This window comes from Cephus cinctus, unplaced genomic scaffold (assembly GCF_000341935.2).
Source record: "Cephus cinctus unplaced genomic scaffold, Ccin1 Ccin1_scaffold0935, whole genome shotgun sequence".
Lineage (NCBI taxonomy): Eukaryota > Metazoa > Arthropoda > Insecta > Hymenoptera > Cephidae > Cephus > Cephus cinctus.
Window position 1 is genome coordinate 617,094 of NW_014333502.1, and position 22,071 is coordinate 639,164.

At 37.2% G+C, this 22,071-nt stretch overlaps 4 protein-coding genes, 1 long non-coding RNA gene and 1 other non-coding gene across 12 annotated transcripts; 3 read left to right on the top strand and 3 right to left on the bottom strand.

The window, feature by feature from the left end:
- Positions 1 to 369: 369 nt before the first annotated feature.
- Positions 370 to 5,195, bottom strand: LOC107271324 (PP2C-like domain-containing protein CG9801). Of its 6 annotated transcripts, none has more exons than XM_025088568.1 (8): positions 5,029 to 5,195; positions 4,139 to 4,440; positions 3,825 to 4,051; positions 3,030 to 3,662; positions 2,429 to 2,626; positions 2,044 to 2,350; positions 1,491 to 1,980; positions 370 to 1,416 (listed from the first exon to the last, which is right to left on the bottom strand). In XM_025088568.1, the coding sequence occupies exons 2-8, from the start codon at positions 4,303 to 4,305 to the stop codon at positions 1,198 to 1,200; spliced, it is 2,241 nt and encodes a 746-aa protein (XP_024944336.1). In that variant the 5' UTR covers positions 4,306 to 4,440; positions 5,029 to 5,195; the 3' UTR covers positions 370 to 1,197. The 6 variants fall into 6 exon arrangements, with proteins under 6 accessions (XP_024944336.1, XP_015602676.1, XP_015602677.1 ...); XM_015747190.2 differs by having other exon boundaries at positions 4,139 to 4,464; XM_015747191.1 differs by lacking the exon at positions 5,029 to 5,195 and adding an exon at positions 4,768 to 5,011.
- A 208-nt stretch (positions 5,196 to 5,403) lies between these two features.
- LOC107271325 (2-(3-amino-3-carboxypropyl)histidine synthase subunit 2) lies at positions 5,404 to 7,614 on the top strand. The gene is made up of 4 exons (XM_015747193.2): positions 5,404 to 5,712; positions 6,098 to 6,431; positions 6,517 to 6,995; positions 7,080 to 7,614. Exons 1-4 carry the CDS (start codon positions 5,557 to 5,559, stop codon positions 7,530 to 7,532), a joined length of 1,422 nt encoding a protein of 473 aa, XP_015602679.1. The 5' UTR covers positions 5,404 to 5,556; the 3' UTR covers positions 7,533 to 7,614.
- A 416-nt stretch (positions 7,615 to 8,030) lies between these two features.
- On the top strand, positions 8,031 to 8,103 carry Trnar-ucg. Its single transcript has one exon. It is a non-coding gene; the product is annotated as a tRNA-Arg (tRNA).
- Positions 8,104 to 8,221: 118 nt separating this feature from the next.
- Positions 8,222 to 14,009, top strand: LOC107271326 (serine/threonine-protein kinase NIM1). 2 transcript variants are annotated; one of them, XM_015747195.2, is made up of 7 exons: positions 8,222 to 8,361; positions 8,429 to 8,765; positions 11,784 to 12,156; positions 12,216 to 12,455; positions 12,529 to 12,643; positions 12,723 to 13,159; positions 13,250 to 14,009. In XM_015747195.2, the coding sequence occupies exons 3-7, from the start codon at positions 12,034 to 12,036 to the stop codon at positions 13,493 to 13,495; spliced, it is 1,161 nt and encodes a 386-aa protein (XP_015602681.1). In that variant the 5' UTR covers positions 8,222 to 8,361; positions 8,429 to 8,765; positions 11,784 to 12,033; the 3' UTR covers positions 13,496 to 14,009. The 2 variants fall into 2 exon arrangements, with proteins under 2 accessions (XP_015602681.1, XP_015602680.1); XM_015747194.2 differs by having other exon boundaries at positions 8,225 to 8,361; positions 12,241 to 12,455.
- Positions 14,010 to 14,306: 297 nt separating this feature from the next.
- On the bottom strand, positions 14,307 to 21,482 carry LOC107271330 (GILT-like protein 1). The gene is made up of 4 exons (XM_015747199.2): positions 21,239 to 21,482; positions 14,906 to 15,229; positions 14,679 to 14,831; positions 14,307 to 14,616 (listed from the first exon to the last, which is right to left on the bottom strand). The coding sequence occupies exons 1-4, from the start codon at positions 21,296 to 21,298 to the stop codon at positions 14,434 to 14,436; spliced, it is 720 nt and encodes a 239-aa protein (XP_015602685.1). The 5' UTR covers positions 21,299 to 21,482; the 3' UTR covers positions 14,307 to 14,433.
- Positions 16,880 to 19,170, bottom strand: LOC107271334. Its single transcript, XR_001538593.1, has 2 exons — positions 18,799 to 19,170; positions 16,880 to 18,577 (listed from the first exon to the last, which is right to left on the bottom strand). It is a non-coding gene; the product is annotated as an uncharacterized LOC107271334 (long non-coding RNA).
- Positions 21,483 to 22,071: the final 589 nt, after the last annotated feature.

A 22,071-nucleotide genomic window follows, 5' to 3' on the forward strand; every position in this document is an offset into this window, starting at 1 on the left:
AATAGAAAGAAACATTTTTTAGAAACAACGGGATATTAACGTAAAATTATATTTTTCTATGAACTACTTAAAAGAAGGAATACTTCATCTCCTCAGTCCCTTCTATTTTGCTCTGTTCAATTGAAGAGAAAAATAAAAATTCAAATAGAAAGACAATAAAACAATTTCCTTTCCTCGTTATTCCTTTTGATTGGCGTAAACTGAATATTATTTTAATTACTTCACCTACTTAAAAGAATGTGCTACATTCTAATCCGTCTAGCAAAATGTATCTTAAAAGAGAAGCAATATTTTCCCTTGTTACTCTTTTTCTCTTTGTTATTATCTTACCTATTCTCTTAAACTTTACTGTCTTTTTTGTCTTTCTAATTTATCATTACAAGAGTCGATGCAGGAGGTTTTAATCAAATCCTTCATGCGAACGACGTCTGCTCGTTCCCGTAGTAATTTGTATAATAATAGTAGCGCCGTTAAACGTAAACAGAAATAAAGTTAAAATATTCTTTTAAGTCCATATCACGACCACCCTTACAATCGTGAGGATTCATTTACAAAAAATGGGGCAGTGTCCGGTGCTAGTACTTTCGAGTTTTCATTCGTAAAGCGCAACTATTTGCCCACGAGAGATATCCTGAGAAAATGACGTTGCGTATTATTATTATTACGATTATCATTGTTATTGATATCAATATAAATAAGAAATATGTGTACGATCCTTTAAAACGGAACGTCAACTTCCTCTCGGACTTTCTTGTGGGAATTAAAAAAAAGAAACAGAGATTTTTCGTCTCCATATTGTAATATGTGATGTACAGCTAATAGCGATAATGGCATTTGGATTTTACGATTGCGTAATAATGGGAAAATACAATACATATAGGTACTGTGACGTCATAGTATCACTATGTATGTACACATACAGAAAGGAATCTGAAGATGCTCACGCAAATACGTTTGGAATGCTCATACCATTTGGATCAATCACAGACAAAGAACTTTTGTTATAAGTTCTCCATTATTATGGAAACTGAGATTCTTTAAACGAAACTCTTGAATACTCATTACATGGGTTGGGTCACAAGACCAAGAGGAGGTTCTCAGAGAATTCGAATGACTGAACCATGGCACACGTGCTGTCTGCAGTTTCTCCAGGTGTAACGGTACCTGGGAGAAATCCTTGGGGTAATTGAGAACGAACTAAAGGTCGCTCTGCGATTTCCTGTAGCTGCCTACTACGTACGCAACCACTGTTGCATGGTCTAACTTCCCAGGAACCATGGAATTCTTGTCCATTATCTTCTTACGTCGGTTATACTGCTCAGCCTTAGACAGCGGCACTAGCTGGCCGTCCTTACGTTGTGTATAATACAAATCCGTGTCCTCTAGGATACGACGCTTAGCTGCAGTTATGCGGATCTGTTGCATAATCAGGTGATAACTAGATGGGGTAAATAAGAGTTGGAGAATTGAAAGTTCTGGGAGATACTAACCACAAAATCCAGGAGAAGTTCGGAGAGGCGTTTGGCACTGTCACAAGGTGGACCTTCGCCAGAGACACCACGTCGCAGAAGGTCGTCCATCCTGAGGAGAGTCAACTCATGACGTTGATAAGCACCGACAACAGGTAAATTACTTCCGCCACTTCCACCGGAATCGGTGCGACGTAAATTCTCGGAAGATTTGCGACGGGTTCTGCTCCTATCCTGGGATTCAGATCGTCCTGGACGTTCGGTACCCGCACTCGAATTACCAGCAGGTAACACAGCAAATTTCCCTACGACCGGGTCAAAGTTATCGGATACCCCATCGCTTGTGAGGAATACGATGTCACCTTGGTCGACCTCCGTCATCGCCAAGGTGAGGTTATTTAATTCCGGATTACAGCCATCCACAGGACCAAGCGCACCTAATGCATCTCGCATATCTCTCATACAATAGATATCATGAGAGCCCTGAGTTATTTCTCGCACGCCAGTTCTCCTAAAAATAATTTTCCGGGTTTAAAATCTTTACTCGTGGTTACACAATTTCTTACTGTCTTACCTGGAGTACACGTAAGCCAGACTGTCACCCACGTTACACGTGCACGCCACGTATCTCCTCTCGCCTTGAGTATTTGAATCGGACCGTGATGCAGCTAGTGGTAATACTGCACAGACTGTCAGGGTTGTGAGCATCCCCTGTTCTTGAAGGATCAGAGAATGTGCCGCGTGAAAGGATCTAAGCAGAGCCACGAAAACGTCTCGGGTGGTTGTTACAGCTCCTCCAGGAGGAGGCGAGAACAGAGCCTTATTCAAGTACTCCATGCTACCATGAACGGCGGATCTTGCAGCTATACTTGCTTTCGAACCTGGAGATTCATTTTTTTTTTTAGAATAAATAAAGTGACTGCAGAGACAATATATCCTTGTTACATGAGCATGCTTACCCCAATTAACACCATCGGCAAGTGCCAACACTGCTGCGTTCGGCCTTGCTGCTACTGCAAAACAATCTGCTATAGGTTCTCCACTATTCGTATTGTAAATTGGATTCTTCTCGTAGAGGGTCGTCGCAATTCCATACGCAAAATCATGAGGACTCGCCCAATTTGTTACGCCAGCAATTGCTATACTGTTCGACGATCCTGGAAAGAAAGAATTACTTAAGCTGTTCCATTTTAATCCATAAGTTTCATAACAAAATTAAATTCTTATAGTACAAGCTAATATTGCAAAAACAATATATGTACTTAAAAATGTTATTCTACAATCCATTGCACTTTCTTAAAAATAGAAAGCAATCATAATTGCTGTATCTATAACAGGCAGATCGTTTCATAAATAATATGAAATATAGGATAAGAAAGCTTTATAAACTAAACTAATAAAATAAATATTAAGTAATTTCCATGCTAGAAACTAACTATTTAATATTTCAATTAAATAATTCGTGCAGCTATTGATAATATGAAAAAAATAAATATATAAATAATCATTCTACGAGCAAATCCAGACAGCATGCTCATACATGAGTATTTGTCTTAGCACCTTTATTGCTTTTTTGAAAAGGTGCAGGTGCGCTTTTTGACTTTCTCAAAGGATTCATTTCGGATGCAAACTCTGAGGGTGGTGGTATGATATCATTCCCAAAGTCTCCTTCGTCAAGATCGTCTAGAGTATCATTCGAGATATTCTGCAGGTCGAACTGTACACCATTGTCATTGAGACTGTCGACGAAACCGACATTTTTTACCAGTTCCGGAGGTGGGTCATCAGGCTCGAAGGTGAAGCAACTCTCGGGTACAAAACCAAACTGGAAGTTGTCGAGTCTCTGACGAACCTTAGTATCGTAGTCGAGACTATCCTCTGTCTGTGACGTTGAAACCTCGGAAATGTCTGTGGTGAGATCATCCAGGGTGTCACTTGACATATTTCTACGTCTAGTCTCAGAACCATTCTTCAACTCCAGACAGTCTCCTACACTGTTTCGTCTATGTAAATTAGTTCCCAACTCCTGAAGAAGATTCTCCTGCGAGTACTTTGTCTCAGGCTCGTATAACTTTCCAGCTGCCCTGATTTTCACTGTACTGTTGTCAATTGGACATATTGGTGCCTCTTTAGGGCGTATCATGAACCATCGGTCATGGGCCACAGAAAATATACAATCCGCTGAGCTGTTCACTGTATCCGATATAATTAAAACTAGTAACTATTTTAATATTTATGAACAAAATATTAATGTTGCTGCTGGTGCAATGATTATTAATATTTTCATTTTCTCAGACGGAGTCTGTCTCTCACACTCTCAGGTTATATGGGATTACCTTATCAATAAGTACTCACCAGCCCTATCATGATCAGTTTGCTCCAGAATGTCAATGTAGTCCACATCTGGATCACTGATACTGAGGTGTCGTTGCTTTTGATTAACTGTCGTTAGACCTCTGTCTGGTCCTGTTACAGCAGCAAAAACTTCCTCGTCTTGATCAATTGGTCCTAGTGGTTTTGCTGGTAGTTCCTCAGGATTTCTACCATGTAATATCGTAGGACCCTCTGTTTTTTTCTCCTGTCTAAAAATGGATTATGGAAAAAGAATTTCTTTGCTGTAGTAAAAAAAATAAATTTTACAAACTGAAAAGCTTAAAAATAATATTTACCCATTCAGATAACGTGTAATAAAGCAACTTCCTGGAAAATCCTGATTTACTAATCTTGGACTACGTGGTGACTGTTCACCCTGTCCAATATTTTCTACAGCTGCTGCCAAATTACTGACTGATAGCTGCCGCATGAAACCAACAACCTTCTTCCTTAGGCTCGGCATCTTTTTGATGTATTACACTAAGATCCTTTACAAGTCAATCCTCCATGTTGTTATTTCACAATTATGATTCAGTGCTCAAGCATAATCACTTATTCCTTTATTAGCATGAAACATCTTTGGCACAGTCGTAGCATTCTAAAGGATAATAACAATCACCAACTGAAATCACACAGAGACTTAGGACACACATCAGCAGAACACCATTAATTATACAGTGAACATTGACTAATTGCACAATTACTCCACTCATGCAGACGGATGATTAGTCGATCACAAACACACAACCAAACAAAAAACTTGACAAAAAATCATCAAGACAATATCTGAATATTAATTAATTAAAAATGAAAGAGAAGCACGTTTTAGAACGTCATATAAAATATATTGAATCATATACTAATATTTAATAAATCCTTGACTGACACACATTCTTGAGCTTTATAATATCTCAGTAGAACACACCACATGTAATGTTTCAATCGAATTCCCCACGAAAATACATTTTCTTATTGGAATGATGAACGTTTATCAGTTTAAAGCAGCCATGTTTAAAAGTCTGTCAGGCAGAAGGATGACAGCAGTATGAAAACAACCAAAATAAGCCCAATATAATTTCAATAAAATTCAATAACAATAACATAATAAATTAATACGCATCAGATGTCTCAATAATTTAAAATAAAACAGTTAAATCAACTATTATCATAAACAAATCTCCAATACCCCAAACGATACTGTCGAACAAATTGCATCTTTACCGACGCCTATGGACACAAGTAAGAGGTAACATGGTAGTCGAGGAGTGGGGTTACTTTGAAGATCAGTGATTGGTCCATGATCTATATGGATGAGTGGAACGGGGGGGAGATCAGTTGTCTTCCAACACCATTGGCGGAGACAACAAAATTGGCTTGTGATTATGATTCCTGTTAATAAACCAATAATTGGATGATGATAGAATATTATTTGGGATACAACGTACATATTTCCGCATCATGTCTAATTTTATACTTCAATTATGTTTTGCATCACTCGTATTCAATTTACATTATGTTATACCTGTTTCTGCCCTAGTAAGTGCTCTCTGTTATTGTTATATATGTATATGTATATGGTTGTCGCGTAATCACATTTGGTCCCGTGATGTGGTCAGTGTAGCTCTGAGCCGCTTGGAGCGCGTTCAAAATGAATGTTTTTGCGTCAGGGAAACTTTGTAAACAGCACACGTGAAACATATTATTCAAATAAAATATGACGAGCACTAGCTTTAGTAGCAGTGAAATTGTGGCTTTGTCAAAGCTCGCCGAAGTTGAGGGTCAGGTTGTCAAAACGTCGAGTGACAATTTACTGGAGACGTATGATTTAGAAAAATGTGTGGAATGGTGCAAAAGGCACTCTCTGGAAAAGGTATTAATTTAGCATTATTAATGTGTCAGTCATCAGTTGATAATCCTTGGAATTTATTTTATATTTATTAAAGCATGTTATTCTACGTATTACATTTACTTGTAGCTGGAATATCAGTACTTTCGGTACATTTATTGATGTAAGGTTAACAAGCGCCATTCATGATGTGCCTTTCTGCACGTACGCCTTTTGTTTTACTCTAATTTTTTTTTGTTACGTTTATTAACAAATAAACAATATTGGAAAGATAGAGAATTATTGTTTCATTAATTATTGCTTGTTATGTTAATGCTGGCTTGTTTTTTTAATTTGTTGTTTTTGAGAATCAAACATGATTCAACTTTGAAAAATAAATTTGTAATTATGAATATTTTTCTTTGTTCAGATTTGTCTACAATTCCCTGATGCCCTTTTAACTGACTCAGTGCAAATTGTTTTGTACCTGGAGAAACGCTTAGGAAAAAAAATTTACATTCTTGGCGATACTTCCTGTGGTAGTTGTTGTATAGATGAAGTTACAGCTCAGCATATCGATGCGGATGGAATTATACATTTTGGCCATGCATGTCTCAATCCCACAAGTCGACTACCTGTGTTTCATGTATTACCAAAAAAGAAAATTGATGTGGAAGTCATCTGCAAGGAGTTTGAAAAATACTTCCGGGATCGAGATCATAAAATTCTTTTATTTTATGATGTTTCTTATGCTCATGCTATTGGTATGTATGAATATATGCATTATCTTCAACAGTAATTAAAAATACATCAATTCTGTATTGATAAATGTTTCAATTGTTTTTTCAGAATCCATTTATTCTACTCTCAAGCCAATTTTCAAGAGTCTCATTTTGTCGACACTAAATTGCACATCTAATGTGGATTTTACGGACAATGCAAATGGTAGTGCAGTAGTTTTAGGTAGAAGTTATGATTTAGATAATGGCTATAGGATACAGGATTACGAGGCTGTTTTTCTTGGACCAAATGGAAAGACTCTCTCTAAACTAGCAATGACCATTCCAACAAGAAATTGGCATCATTCAGAAGGCCTTGAATTTCATGAATTCAGTGTACTAAATTCTTCGTGGTTAAAAAGACGAAGATATCTCGTAGAGAAATTAAAAGATGCCAAAGTAGTTGGTATAGTCGTGGCTACGCTTGGTATAAAGGATTATCTTGAAGCCATCGATATGGTAAAGAAAGCTCTCAAAGCAAAGAATAAAAAATCCTACATACTCAGCATTGGCAAGCTAAATTCAGCTAAGCTCGCCAATTTCCCAGAGGTAATAAATATCTAAGAAACAGAATCATTTCTTATTTATCTTCGTGTTATACATGGTAGACTAATTCTTTTTTTTCTCTTTCAGATGGATGCATTCGTAGTCATAGCCTGTCCAGAAAACGACGTGTTTGATTCTAGAGAATTTTTCAAGCCTATGCTTACGGTTTACGAGGTCGAATTGGCATTTAATAATTCGCGAGAATTCTCCACGCACTATTGCATGGATTTTAGACAAATATTATCCGGAGGACAGAATTATATTGAATTCAATGCGTCCACAGAATCAGACGTGTCTCTGATCTCAGGAGGCATTCGGAACTTGGTAGACGATCTACCACCAGTAGATCGTATGGATGCTCTTGTCACAAAGTCCCAGGGTACCGTGGCAGTTGGTAAAGCTGGTGCAACTTATCTTATTGGCAGATCCTGGCAAGGTCTCGAACAACGACTTGGTCAGGACTGCATACGACCTGTTGAGAAAGGCCGAAGTGGACTGCCTATGGGATACGAAAACGAGCCTATATCACGTGAAAGTTAATATTAAAGCTACCAAATAATTTATTTATAGTTTATTAATGCGCTCTCGACTTAATAAAAGATTTAATTACTAATATCGTCAATATTGATTTTTTTATCTACCTTTAATAATACGATTTTTATATCCAACCAGAATTAACCCGTTGGAAAGATCAATTTATCCCTTTATGTTCCACTAATAAGCCAGATTCGCACTAGTATAACAAAGTTAGTAAATTAAGAGTTAAACAAACAGGGTATTCCCGGCGAATTCGATTATCAGGTATGCGTATCTATCTCAATCGCACAATTGGGATGATTCGAAATCTTTAAAAGCTTGCATATCTGATTAGTCGCAGTGACTATTTCTTAACATTTTACTGTTATCTTAATTTATCACAATAAAAATTATACAATATATACTTTGATCTGTCTATAAACGATTTCACAAAAGAAAATTTGTTAAATAAATAAAATAGAAATAGTCCCGACTTATGTTTATTAACATCAACTTTCACAAGACCGTATGGCCTAATGGATAAGGCGTCGGACTTCGGATCCGAAGATTGCAGGTTCGAGTCCTGTTACGGTCGTAAATTCATCTTTTTTTTTGCTGCAGAATCTAAAATCAATATCCAAGAGTAAATTCCAGTATGATTATTTCATTTCATTAAAGCCATTAAAAAAAGCAAAGCCATATAATGATAAAAATATAATAAAAATATATTGTATATATACGGTTATGTAACAGGTATATACTTTTCATCTATTAACCACAGATTCCCCTACGTTACTTCGTTCCAAGGATTCCCAGCTTATCGTGATGCAATATTTACACGGAGCGTAGCAAGGTAAAATTCCACGCATATGGTATAACCGTATAATAATACTGTAGAGATATATGTATATTCATTTCAGGATGTCCAGAAATTGTCGAGAGGGCACCAGTTCGAAGTTATCGATCGAAATTTCCTGGAGGACGTTGAGCGCCCGCAAGAACTCAAATATGTATAACGGAGACAGAAACGTGCCATGAAGGAGTCTCAACCAGTTTCCCACTCCTCGTCAGTGATTGCTGTCAGTTGGCATCAGTCAGCAGGTGACTGCCGAGTGGGAAGGTTGTTGTGCGTCCCTTAAAATCTAAGGGTGAAATAGAGGAAGTAGAAAATAATCCTTATCAAGGATCGATTCCTAACCTCTGTGCACTTTAATGACTAATTGGATAACCATCTAGACGTGATGTGAGCCGTTTTATGTAAGTTCGCTAAGAAAGCTTATTTAGCTATTATAATGCTAAGTGGCTGCTTACACACTTTTTTATTTATATGACTAAACTATAAAATTTGTCTTGTTTGACATTGCTTTGTATTTCCTCATTCCTTTTGCCATTCTTGTGTTTCTGTTGTAATTTCTTTTCAGAATATGTGAAGTTGCCAAGTGGACTCTGCTGAGTGTGCGAGTATTATATCTGTTTGTTTACTTGGCTCTATATCATATCTTTAAAAATATCATTTCATATGATTTTATCTTCTCTTGACTCCCTTTGTACTCTCTTTACCTATACATCTCTTGTATTTAACTATATACATTTTCTTAGCTTTTTATTCTTTCAGTGCTGTAATGTCATCCATTACTGTACAGAGTGTATAGATGCTGAACAGTGATTTAACTCCTTCATGATGACAAGACTGAAATTGCATTTGATAAATAGGACAGTTCCTTATCTATCTGAAGCTCTATTTCTATAGTATACAGTGCGTATTGGGTTACTGCCATTAAGCTGCTGCTTCAACTAGATAATTGTTATTACCAAAATAACGCCTATCTATCAGATTAGACTACAGGTGATAATAACACTTGGCTATGATTTACACACTGTCATGGAAATTGACTGCCAGTTCTAATACCCTGAGATATTAACTATTTACATCCAGGCTAGGATGGAAAAATTTCATAGCGTAAGCTACAGTCTTTTATTCCTGTATAATTCATTCATAAGATATTGTCCCTAGATTTCATTGAATATTTCAATCAATAGAGTAACTCATGCAATACTCACTACAAATGAACTTCAGAGAATAAATGGATTTACAAAATTCGATTCGGAAGCTAATCGATTAGTTACCCAATGGAACTTGATTGATTATCAATTAACAAATCATTTAATGTATAACAAGTTTGATAAGATAAGACTACAATTAAAAATCTGCTGATTGAATATCGTAATAAGTGCCGTTAAAATATTCTTTAAGATATACCGACCTGATAAGATTCTTCTCTTCCGGTTAGTCCTTTAAAGTTTGCCAAGCTTTCTTTTCTTTTTCCTCTCGCGTAATTCCCTTTCTTTCTCTCTCATTAAAAGAACTACCAGCACGTGAGCGTGTCCCCGTTCCTTTTTCTGTTCTCAGTAGAAACTGTCGCGTGTTCCTGGATCAAAGTGTTTGTGCGTGTATTGCAGCGATTTTTTTCTTCCACCTCTTATGTTCTTGTTTAACAGAACCGAGACGAAACACAACGTTTACACAATCTAGATTGTGGCTGTATAATTTTAACTTGGAATTCACATTTCTTCCTCTTCTTCGTTCCTTATTTGGCTATCATAGGGAATTGGCATTTATTGATAAATAATTCCATATCTGTGTCAACCCTTTTTCTACACTTTGATATTGATATTTCTTTTTATTAAGAAAAGGTAACCAAACGCAGTGTTATCTTAAAAGCATTAAATTTCTACTAGGTGTTATAGTCACGTAATATTGTTGAGGACAATTGAATGTAACACTTATATAATACAATTTGATCTCTCATTTATTATTTCAACGATATATAATCTATTCTTATATATTCGTTTTATTCTCTATGATTAAAGCTGCTCTATAATTCTTCCCCTTTCTATCTCCCCGTTCCCCATTCTCTATGTCCTTGGTTGGAAATCATGCATTATTATCCAGGACAATTAAGCGTGGCATCGACGTATTCCTTGGACTTGTGAATTTTTTAAGCCGCAACCTAGAGCTGCCCAACCTGGATGGAAAGATCGATCCAATACTCGAACGCTACTGCTGGTATTGCTTACACCAGTATAATCTATTATTTAATATTCTTTTAGAAGCTATGACGATGCTGACTCCACACATAATTATTCTACTTGCAATCCTAATCATGGTTGTCGTCGTTGTAAAAGGGACACCTTCCTCTGTGATCATTTCACCAATTGTTTAAATTGAAGAGGGTTCTAAAGCGATGATAAGCAAAAGCGACGTTCAATAAAATGCGACAATGCTCGATCTCAATGGAATAATTTTAAAATGGCCATCGCAAGTCTAACCCCTCAGCACTTTTCTCATTAAACTTCATGTTTGTCACTTTGACTTTCTGTTATATGCATGGCCCGACCTAGTCCTTATATACGTTGAGCCTCATTCTTTCCTGTTGTAGATCTTATTGTTCTACTTGGGACTTTCCTATGTTACTCTTCATCCTTACATTTCATCATGTCATCCTGATGAAGCTCGTGCTTTAACGCCAAGTCTGTCCTGATAATTCTTTGGCGCTCCACATTGTCTCCTGGTTGCAAAACACTCTGCTGTTGGGATGCTGTAATTGGGATTGAATGCGTGCCAGATTATTTATAGGTATAGTGGTAGTGGCGTTCTTAGGGAACGTCACACCAGTATCAAAAACTTTAGATAGTCCGATACTTACTCTTTTAGTTAAAAGCTTATATATCATTGCTATTTTATATTATTTTGATTTTTGGAAATTTTGTCCATGATAGCTACCTTACTGCTTTGATGAATTAGGAAACAGAACTACTTGCTAGTCTTCGTTTTATTGTAATTGGAATTGAATGTACGTCAAATTATTTATAGATACTTGTATGATTCTGGATACGAAATCCAGTGGTATTAAACAGTTCCATCACCGATAAACTGTATTATCGCACCAGGTAGCCGAATTCGCAAATTTATTTTATCCTGAAACAGTTTTCAGAACATTCGAAATTTTAATAACCAGGATCGTGGCCTTGGCCAAACGCCGCATAATGAATGCATATACTGCCGTCGAATTTTCGAAGTGGCTGCTGAATTCATGAATATTTAGACCACGAACATCTACTTCGTTCCTATTACTTTGCTTTCGATCCGTAACTCCTCCAATAGGTCGACACTTTGACGAAGCCCTGCCTTTCTTGTACATTTATATATTAGCTTGCAAGGATTCCTGCTGGTCTTTGGATCGCGTCACAGTGTCAGTTTATTCTTGCATTTAGTTTCAGAGCACAATGCTGCACCAAATATATATGCGCGCCGCAGAAAGTAATGGACTCATGGTGGACCAGGTTAGAGCTCGCAGATCTCGCCTGAGCCAGGACACCTGGAAGATATCGCATCGTACCCTTCGATAGATGAGACCCTCCAGCATCCCAGTGCCAGGCTCGGTCCATCAAGAGCCGAACTATCCGAACAGTTCCTGTCCGCCACGTTGGAGTGCTGAGGTTTCATTCAGTTCTAAGAATCCAGATGATGCTCGATGGGTGCGCGATGCAAGCCTCGGAAAGAGCGTCGGGCTTTATAGGCTACGGGGAGATCTTGGCTCCGGGAACTTCTCCAGGGTCAAAATGGCAATTCATCATCCGACCAATGGTTTGTGACTTTTTAAAATATCTATGTCTGCTTTTGAGTTTTTATTATTTTTGAAATAGCCTAGTTTCTTGTTCGGTGTTTCAGAAAAGGTCGCCATCAAGATTTTGGAAAAAACGAAGCTCGACGAGAAGACCAGAAGGATGTTGTCCAGGGAGATAGCTACTATGGAAGGAATTTGCCATCCCCATGTTATCCGGCTTTTTGAAGTGGTGGAGACTTATGCTAGGATACACCTGGTGATCGAATATGCTCCTGGTGGAGAGTTATTTGATAAGATATCAGTAAATGGAAAATTTAAGGTGATATGACAATGTTTATCGAATTTGATTACAGTTTTGTAATAAAGTTTTTCATATTTACTTATCTTTCCAGGAGGAAGACGCGAAGATCCTCTACTCGCAAATTCTATCTGGTGTCAAGTATATGCATTCCCTGGGATTTGTCCACAGAGACATCAAGGCTGAAAATGTATTCTATGCAGGACCAGGTATTATAGTTCTCCCACGTATTTCCGTTGTATCAAATAACTGGAAATGTATTCAGAGCTTGAACTAATATTTTCAAAGGTCTCGTCAAACTTGGAGATTTTGGATTCAGCACTCGTCTCACAGAAGGTCCGGAACAGATGCTGGAAACCTTCTGCGGCAGTCCGCCGTACGCAGCGCCAGAACTCTTTAGAGATGAATCTTATCTAGGTCCCTACGTTGATATTTGGGCACTAGGTGTATTATTGTATCTGGTAGTCACTGGGACTATGCCCTTCCGAGCCAGGACTGTCCTAGGCCTGAAGACTCTCATTCTCGATGGAAAATTTATCATTCCCGATCATGTTAGTCTACCCTGCCGAACACTCATTCGAGGAACTTTAAAACAGACTCCACTAGAAAGGCTAAAAATTCAGGAGATGCTCGACAGTGAGTGGTTCAAGGATATTCCTTTACCTTCAGAAACTCCGCTACCCCGATGTCTACTTTTGCCTACAATTTCTGGTGATCAAAATCAGGTGAGTTCCTTAGAATCTCGTTATTTGACATATCTCTAATTGAACGAAATATTATCTAAATAAGTAAAATCATACTCCATCTTCTTGTAGATATCTACAAGAGAAAAGGAAGCTAGGACGAAGTTAGAGAAGCTGGGAATTGATTCAACGCTCCTTGCGGCACATTTGCCAAGCGGTCCGCGGTCGAGTGTCATTGGTACCTACAGAATAGTCATGTACAAATTATCAAGGATCACTCAGAATCATTCGGTGAAGCCAGTTGTGACAAGTCCAAAGACTCCGCCATCGCCAGGGCCGAAAAAGGGCCAGAAGTCCAAGATGTGTTCCATACTTTGATTTCTGAGAGTACATAATATTCTTTTATCCCACACAACACAAACATCCTAAACTCATCTTTAAGATGTCTAAAGGACAATTTCGACCTATAAGACCTCCTCTGGTTATCTCAAAGATGACTTTAGGATTTTGATGTAGTCTGTGTACGTTTCCATTTTTGGAGGAGCCGCAGTGGCGACATCTACGTTCTCCATAGATTTTCAAGACTTCAGAGGACAGTCGACCTGCCGGACAGCGACTATATTTTCTGACATCGTGTTTCTTTGCTCTGCTACGCTGGGAAGACTAGACACCATAATCAATTGTTATAATTAACATAGGAGTGGGCCCAAAAGTTACGGGCCAGATCTCGGATTCACCTAATCGTGTCCTAAGATTATCTCTATTACTCTGACGGGTTGTTATACCACGAATCTACTATATGATCTAGGCGCGGGCGCCTAGTTCAAAACCATATGTACAATACCTCAAAAAATATATGGAGTTAGATAAATTATATATAAATATGCGATTAGACGATATTTTATTAATGAAAATCAAACAATGGTTTAATTTCCTTATCGCACTGATTGATTAATACTGATTGTCATAATTGCTTGAGAATATCTTATCACATAATCCGGTCAATTGTAAATGAGGCACGCATTTTTATTTACCAAAAATTATTGTTTATCATTGAAATATACATGTATTTCAAAGGCAGAATAAGCATTATCATAGTCAAAACAAAATACTGGTGGGACCTTAATTATACATATAACTATATACCAGATACCTTCTTTACGTCTTGTGAAAAATAAGCCGTTTGCCATTGATCTTGCTTCTTATTACATTTATTCATAAATTCCACAAGCTCCCAATAATTAGTATAAAAAAAAAATAAGTGACAATCCATAGGTTTGAGTTCTATTTGGACTGCGCAAAATTTGGCCCATAAATTAGCGAAGCATATTCAGTGCCAAACTCAAGAACAAGATTGTTCCTCCTACAAGTGTCGTGAAGGAGTCACCTGGTGCACTGCTGACTCCTTCACACGTCTTAGGCTTTGGACTGTCAATATATTTGCATACTACTCCCTTGAAGTTCGTCCGGGACTTAATGTTGTCATCGTCTTTAAAGGTCTACAAAGGAGATAGAAGTTGATGTTTTGCTCAATCAAGAGTCACTACTGTGTGATACTCACGTTTTGAAAAACAATAACGGGCACCGATGTCAAGGGTGGTGACAATTGTTTAGTTTCTTTCTCGTTCTGCTGCACGAGATCCATCCATTGGTTCGTAGTTGCACAGGCCTCCACTCGATGTGTTACCGGAGAAATATTATTGCTATCGGCACACTGAAATTCAATAACCATCACCAATTGTTCCTTCGATATCAGCAATCGTTTGTGTCACAAAATTATGCTCTCACCTTCTTAGTAGGATATTCATTTTCTTTACTGCCGAGGTCCATCAGACATCCCAAATATGTAATCAGTGTGTTGTTTTTCGGATCAAGAATTTTTAAAGCACATGCCTGGATCTTGTCGGCATAGCACTCCGGAGGGCCATGTGAACATTCCATCGTGATGTTGTCATTAGCATATTTAATGATTTTTGCTTTTCCAAAGGGGATCAGCTTCAGGTTCAAATCTACCGACTGTTCGAGATCATGATACGTGGGCATCAGTTGATTCTTGAAGAAGGCTTTGCTGTCCGGACACAATGGCTCGTAATACACAGTAACGCTAATAGCCTGTTAAAACAAAAAATGTTATGTTTAATATTTTCCTTCCTTTCCAACACTTGCTTTTATCATTATTCTTTATTATAAGTCAACAAATCTAAAATACATATGACTTTACTCGTGGGTTTCAGACGTAACATCTGCAATACATGTTTTCAACGTGAAAGTTACTTGTGATCAAAACAAGTAATTCATATGAACTGATAAAACGACGCAAATACCGTCAATTGTCGATATCCCATAGCGCGATAATTTAAAATATAACAAAGAATCTTTATATCAGTCGCCGTAAACGAAACCTAATCAGTAAATTCGAAAATAATCAAGCTCTAAGTAAATAAAAACCTTGAACGACGAAAAGGATTCTTAAAAAGGCTTCAGCGAATATCATTTTGAAGAGCATATCATGCGTTTTATATACAGGGTGTTCCGAAACTACCTGACCCGGTGGGTATGGCGGTGTTCAGGAGGCTTCACTGATCACGAAAATGACCTTCCTTTTTTCCGGAAGGTCATAGTTTTTAAATGGGAGCAGGTCAAAGTTGACCAATCAGAACGAGGCGTCAAGAGAAACGTAGGCACCTACGTACTCTGAGTTTTCTTCCCTCGCTTTTGTTTCTCGGTACGAAAATGACCTTCGTTTTGTCCGGAAGCTTAAATGGGAGCAGGTCAAAGTTGACCAATCAGAGGGAGGCGTCAAGATAAACGTAGGCACCTACGAACTCTGAGTTTTCTTGCCTCGCTTTTGTTTCTCGGTGGCTTCGGACAGAATGACGTCAACCGAAGACATGCCTATTGGAAACAAGAAACAAGCTACCGAGAAACAAAAGCGAGGGAAGAAAACTCAGAGTACGTAGGTGCCTACGTTTCTCTTGACGCCTCGTTCTGATTGGTCAACTTTGACCTGCTCCCATTTAAGCTTCCGGACAAAACGAAGGTCATTTTCGTGATCAGTGAAGCCTCCCGAACACCGCCATACCCACCGGGTCAGGTAGTTTCGGAACACCCTGTATATAAAACGCATGATATGCTCTTCAAAATGATATTCGCTGAAGCCTTTTTAAGAATCCTTTTCGTCGTTCAAGGTTTTTATTTACTTAGAGCTTGATTAAATGAAACATTCCTGATCTTTACTAAAAATCAAAACACAAGCTACCGCATAGATTTTGAGATATTCGATTCGAAAATATGGCTTTTACAGAATCCCTTATGGGAAACTTAGTTATTCGTCGAGATTATATGGTTTATAAATGTGAAACTGAAATATGGTTCTAAGAAGAATTATTAAAAATGTAGTTTAATCTTTGGTCTATTATACTTGAGAAGGAATATATATTTCATGGCAGGAGGTCAAACAAAACTCAAATTATAATACGACACGAAAAATGGCAACGTCGCTAACTCTGCAATTGGGGGTATCGTCTATGAGTCAACATAACTGATAAGTATATTGTAGTAACATAGTTCATAGTAACAAGAATATGTTTTAAGGTTTTGTAGAGAATTGCTATGTTATAATTATCATTGTAATTTTGTAATTATAGGTATTAACTAGAAAAAATGTGATGTTTAACCAAGACTTTTTTAAGGGATTTTTTATTTTAAACATTAAAGCATTTGAAACAGAAGCTCGCAAAAAACTTAGATACGACGAGATACTTAAGATACAAAGTGTTTATTTGCATCCTCACAACCACAAAGAACATAAACCAATAACAATTTTATCACGCTCCAATATGATGTACACAGAGAGAAATGATAGAACATTGCAGTTTATAACGGTCAAATTACGTAGTAACGATACTCCTAGAAATTATTTTTTATTAAGAGGCAGTGTACTAAATTTTTATGCAATATTAGCAAACACTTTTTTCTGTTCCGTGATTCTCGGTTTACCGTTCAGATCTTCTCCGAACAGCATCTCCACACTCTTTGCGTAATTGTCGGTATATACTTTTATCAACAGAGGAAGAGATTTCTCAATTTCTGCACTCTTCCTCAACATTCCTATCGACATATAGGATCTAAGAACTTTAAGTGTCTTCATAATTCCAGCGACCTAAACTTTTTTGGTTCTTTTCATAATTCATGATGTGAAAAGACTGTACTCGCCTCAGATTCATCTCTTCGTAAATACCAAATACTGTGATAAGCTTTACCAATACTTGCACGTTAAAAATAGCGTTGGCATTCCTCGTCGTTATTAAGATCAGGCAAGATCAACTTGCTTGAATTGGTTTTGTGGCCTTCTAGATTCGGCTAGATTTTTTGAAAAGAGTGGTAAGGTATCATTGAAATGAGATACAACTTCGGTGAATTTGTCGACGAGTCGCAGTGCTGTAACTTGCTTCAGCAACTGAGGAGCAAATGGCTGGTCTTGGTGGACCCGTCGACACCCTCCCTGTTGTCGGAGACGAAGACTTGTGATTTCTGTAACTTTTTCTCGTATACCTTTCTCAAGAACAATGCAATCATTGAACTCTTCTTCTTCGTACCTGGCTGCAATCTGGTACATTTTGGCAATCTTTCCAAAGCCTGATGTGTCCAGATCAAACAATTATACAAAGTGCAATGATTTGTTCTCTTGGTTTATCGACGAGTTGCGACCCCATTCCATCTTATCGGATCGTTTTTGTATTTCTTTTTCTTTGTTCGGTTTCAATGCAAATGAAAAGCAATATGTCATATTGATAGCTTCAGTGGAAGACTTATCATGGCTCACAGATTATTTTGCACAGGTTTTTATAGTATAGTTAAGATCCTCCCTCTTTACAATTTCATGTGTTTTCCCTTCTAACTGCAGCTACAGATGAAGAGTCTCCATCACCAATCAAAGTTGCGCCCATAAATTTTTCACATTTCAACATGTCATTACGTACTATTAGTTTGATTGCCATATCTGGCTCATAGCCTTCAAACTTCTTGAAAAATTGGCACGACAATCATGAGCGCCGAGCTGCCCACACTTGCATCTCGTACACCATTTCATTGCATATCCTAGAACTTTCTTCAATCGAACGCAGATCAAGGTTCCCATTATTTGGAGTTTGTAGTGAAAACCAAGATGCAAATTTTATGTAAAATACAGACAACGCATGATATAATTAAAAGCATCTGCTATTCTGCAATAGGCAGTAAGTACACAGACTGAACAACTTTATCGATACTCACTGTAGAGATAAGGAAATTGAAGACAACTGCATTCAAGCTTCTTCATACTAAACTAATCTAACCAATGAGTCAAAGATTGTTGAAATTTTTAGACAGCTATCATACATAGTATTCCAGTACTTCTATCATAAACGAATATCCTTTTTCATTATTCCATTTACACAAATAAGTTTTTTTCCTGGAAAACTTTCACAGAATTTTGGGCTCAATTTGTAGAAATAATAGCTCTTTATGTATGTAGTAATAAAGTTTCTTAGACATGAACTCTTAGACTTATTTAATCATATCATTGAAGCAACACAAAGCAATTTAGCAATACGATATATATAAACTTTGTAAATATGTAGATAGCATTCAAGCATACGATTTTTATAATGACAAAAAATATAATATAAAATGATACATACTGAAGTGCTGTGACAGTCAATTCGTTTCTGAGTCAAATGTTTTCAAGTAACTTTCTTTCATCACTGACTTCACAGCTGAACCTATAGCTCGCTCAGGGTGTTTCATTAAGGTATCATGAACTGATCATTCAAGGCTAGTGAGAATGTGTTAACATGTATGTGATCCATGCCAGCATGAATCATGACTGTAAATTACAAAGCGTAATTCAATTTGCATGCAACAGTTGAAAACAGCAGAATTCGTTTTAACAAAAATTCAAATAAAATGCTTTAGTCACAGAAGTACTACGGAAGTACACATGAATAACAAAGAGGCACCCCAATGTAACATATTCTTATAAAATCTGCAATGCATGCATAAAAAGTAAGTGTACTTGCCTACAGCTGCCTTGGCTTATCTATACAGTAGCAAAGTTTACCATTTGGTGTTCTGCGTTAAAAATCTGTGTGTACTTTCTTGTTTCCTAAGCAAACATAGCATCTCACATTGAGTTTCGACGCTAGTTCGAAGGAACGTTCTTCTTTAAAATTCTTTAATGATAGTGCTTGATCACAAAAAGTACACCAAAGCAGATCCGCCAAAACAGCCAGGTTGATTATACGACGTCTTACAGAAAGCAGCCGTGATTCAGGCGCTTCGCGTATCCTCGGTCGTGTTGCAGAAGCCAAAATATTTTTTCGCTATTCAAATTTTCTTTTTGTAATAAATTCTCCCTTATATCGTGGTTTTTCAACTTCTTCCGACTTCGATGATGACATTGCTACACGATCGTTTACTTTCGTTTCGGTTCGTTTCAATGGAACTGGAAACATGTGCGTTCAATAAGGGTGCCCTCCCATGTATAAAAGACAGAACAGGAATGACGGAATCGAAAAAATAGTTGGTGGGGGTTGACCAATCATCTTCGTTCCGAAAATGTCAAACGATGCCCGGGTTCTCCATGTACCATATTTTTCAGAAAAGGGGCAGACATTCTAACCTTAAAACTTTGCATAGGACAGCACCTAACGCCAACATCGTCTTATAAGCCGAACCACATTATTCTTCAAAATTCGATTTGCACAATAGTCAGAAGAGTGATTTCGTGATTTCATACTTCATAATTTGTAAAATAGAAACAGAAATAAAAGGCATCTTTTGTCGGCATTCTATACAGTGGTACAAGGAACAATGTAGAACAATATTTAATATAATTTCATTTTTTTTTAAGACAGAGATAGTTTATAATAATGTGGCGATTGACTATCATGTCCGCGACAGATACCTCCTCAATTCTATATGTATACAAAAATTAAATACCTAGAGTGATTTTTATGATGATGACGTTCTATATGGTTTCAACGAAAATCCAGTTTCAATTTGTAATATAAAAAAGTCAGGTGATTGACTACTTGGAACAGTAATTACATTATTATACGTAGAATACCGAGTAAAATTAGTATATTAGTGATACTCATTTATAAATTACATTTAGTCAAATAATACTATACATATACAGGGTGGACGAATAACTTTGTCTACCTGGAATATTTCTGTTATTTGTAATAATTTCAAAATATGTTTCATACAAAACTTTTACAGTATAGAGAGGAACATAATGTAATGTTACTTTTTGCGAGGTTAAGGGCGTGAAGGAGTTCTCAAGGTCATTTTCATTTTTTTTAAATGAAATGCCACATTTTTTCCTCACTGTGCGATAGCCAATGTTGAGGCGATTTCAACAAGCTACTATCAATGTCATTTAAGTTCAAATGTGGCAGTAAAATAAACTTAAATCAGATGTTCAAAGTATCGACCATTTGTATCAATGCAAACCTCCAATCTTTGTATCGCATATTTTCTGGTGTAGTAGTCACGCAAATCGTGGACACTTTGAACATCTGATGTTACTGGTCCCCGCTGTATATATATTGCTTGTTTATATCTAATTGAATTCATATAGGATTAAAAACACCGTCTTTGAGTCCCGTTTATGAATATACCTCAGCCTCTCAATTGAACAGTATGCATCGACAAAAGATGCTTAAAATAGAAAATAACATGGTACGTGAACAACGAGGTTATTGCAAATATCCAGAACTTTAAGTCGTCAATACTCGCACTATTTCCACTTCGCTCGCATGACACAACTCAAATTTATAGACGACACAGCAGTGACAGTGAGCCATTAACAATGCCTCGAACGCTAACGGTTTAATAAATAATCAAAGGAAGCGAGGCGTGGTCGTCATCGGCCATATTGATGCTAAAATTAAAAGCTATTCGTAACTGTTGTTGAAAAATAAATTATTGGATCTATTTTGGCAGCAGGAAGGAATAGAATCAGTATCAGAATATTCATCGCCACCAATAAGAAAGTAATTACTAAACATTGGTAGTGTTCATCGGAATAAAAATTCAAAAAGGTAAATGATAAGTATAGTATATAAAGATGCTTACCTGCTTAGCAGCTGCATTAGCTATACAGGTCAAGCCAAAGAATATCAGGAACTTGAACATTATTCTTCGTTGATCCTTAATAACGTATTTCAGATTCTCTTCTTGTCCTGGACGCCGGTAACAATATAACGCATGAAGCGTTGTCGTCGCAGAGCAATGGGTGTAGCGCAGTAGCCTGTGGTATAACGCGACTCCGCCTTCCTCTAAGAGACAGCAAACTGTAGCGTCTATATGCTGAAGTATAAAAATTTACTGACGATTCCCTTTCTCTTCAGTCTTTGCGCCGTAGTTTTCCGTGTAGTGGGGATGCACGGAATATAGTTGGATGTATGTATACCGCCAATACCAAAAGCAGAACTTCACATGGGTTGCTTAATTTTTGCTACGTTTACAGTAGTAGAGTAACTTGGTCTCCATACCACCTCCTCTTCTACTCTACCACTCTTATACCTGCTTCCTCGCACCCTTCCTTTTAGCGGAAAGATGACGTCACTCGGTATTTTTATGAAGGTAAGAATAAAAAAAGAAATCTAGGAGAAACAGAGTCACTGCTTGAAGGAAGGACCCCAGCCAGCTGGAATAGCGAACAAGGATTTCCATTAGCTGAACAAATTGGACAAGTTTTTTTCCTAGTTAAGCGAGATACTGTTTGAAATCAGTTTTTGACAAATCTATATATTCTGCAATGATAATATAAATTACCAAGTCTAGATGTAGTTAATTACTTCGATTTAAAAGTACCATTGTACTATAGTTACTCGTCTGTATACGTGTATAATACTTTTTTACATCTTTCTTCGACCGGTTCTTCTCTTACATATAGTATCTTCAAA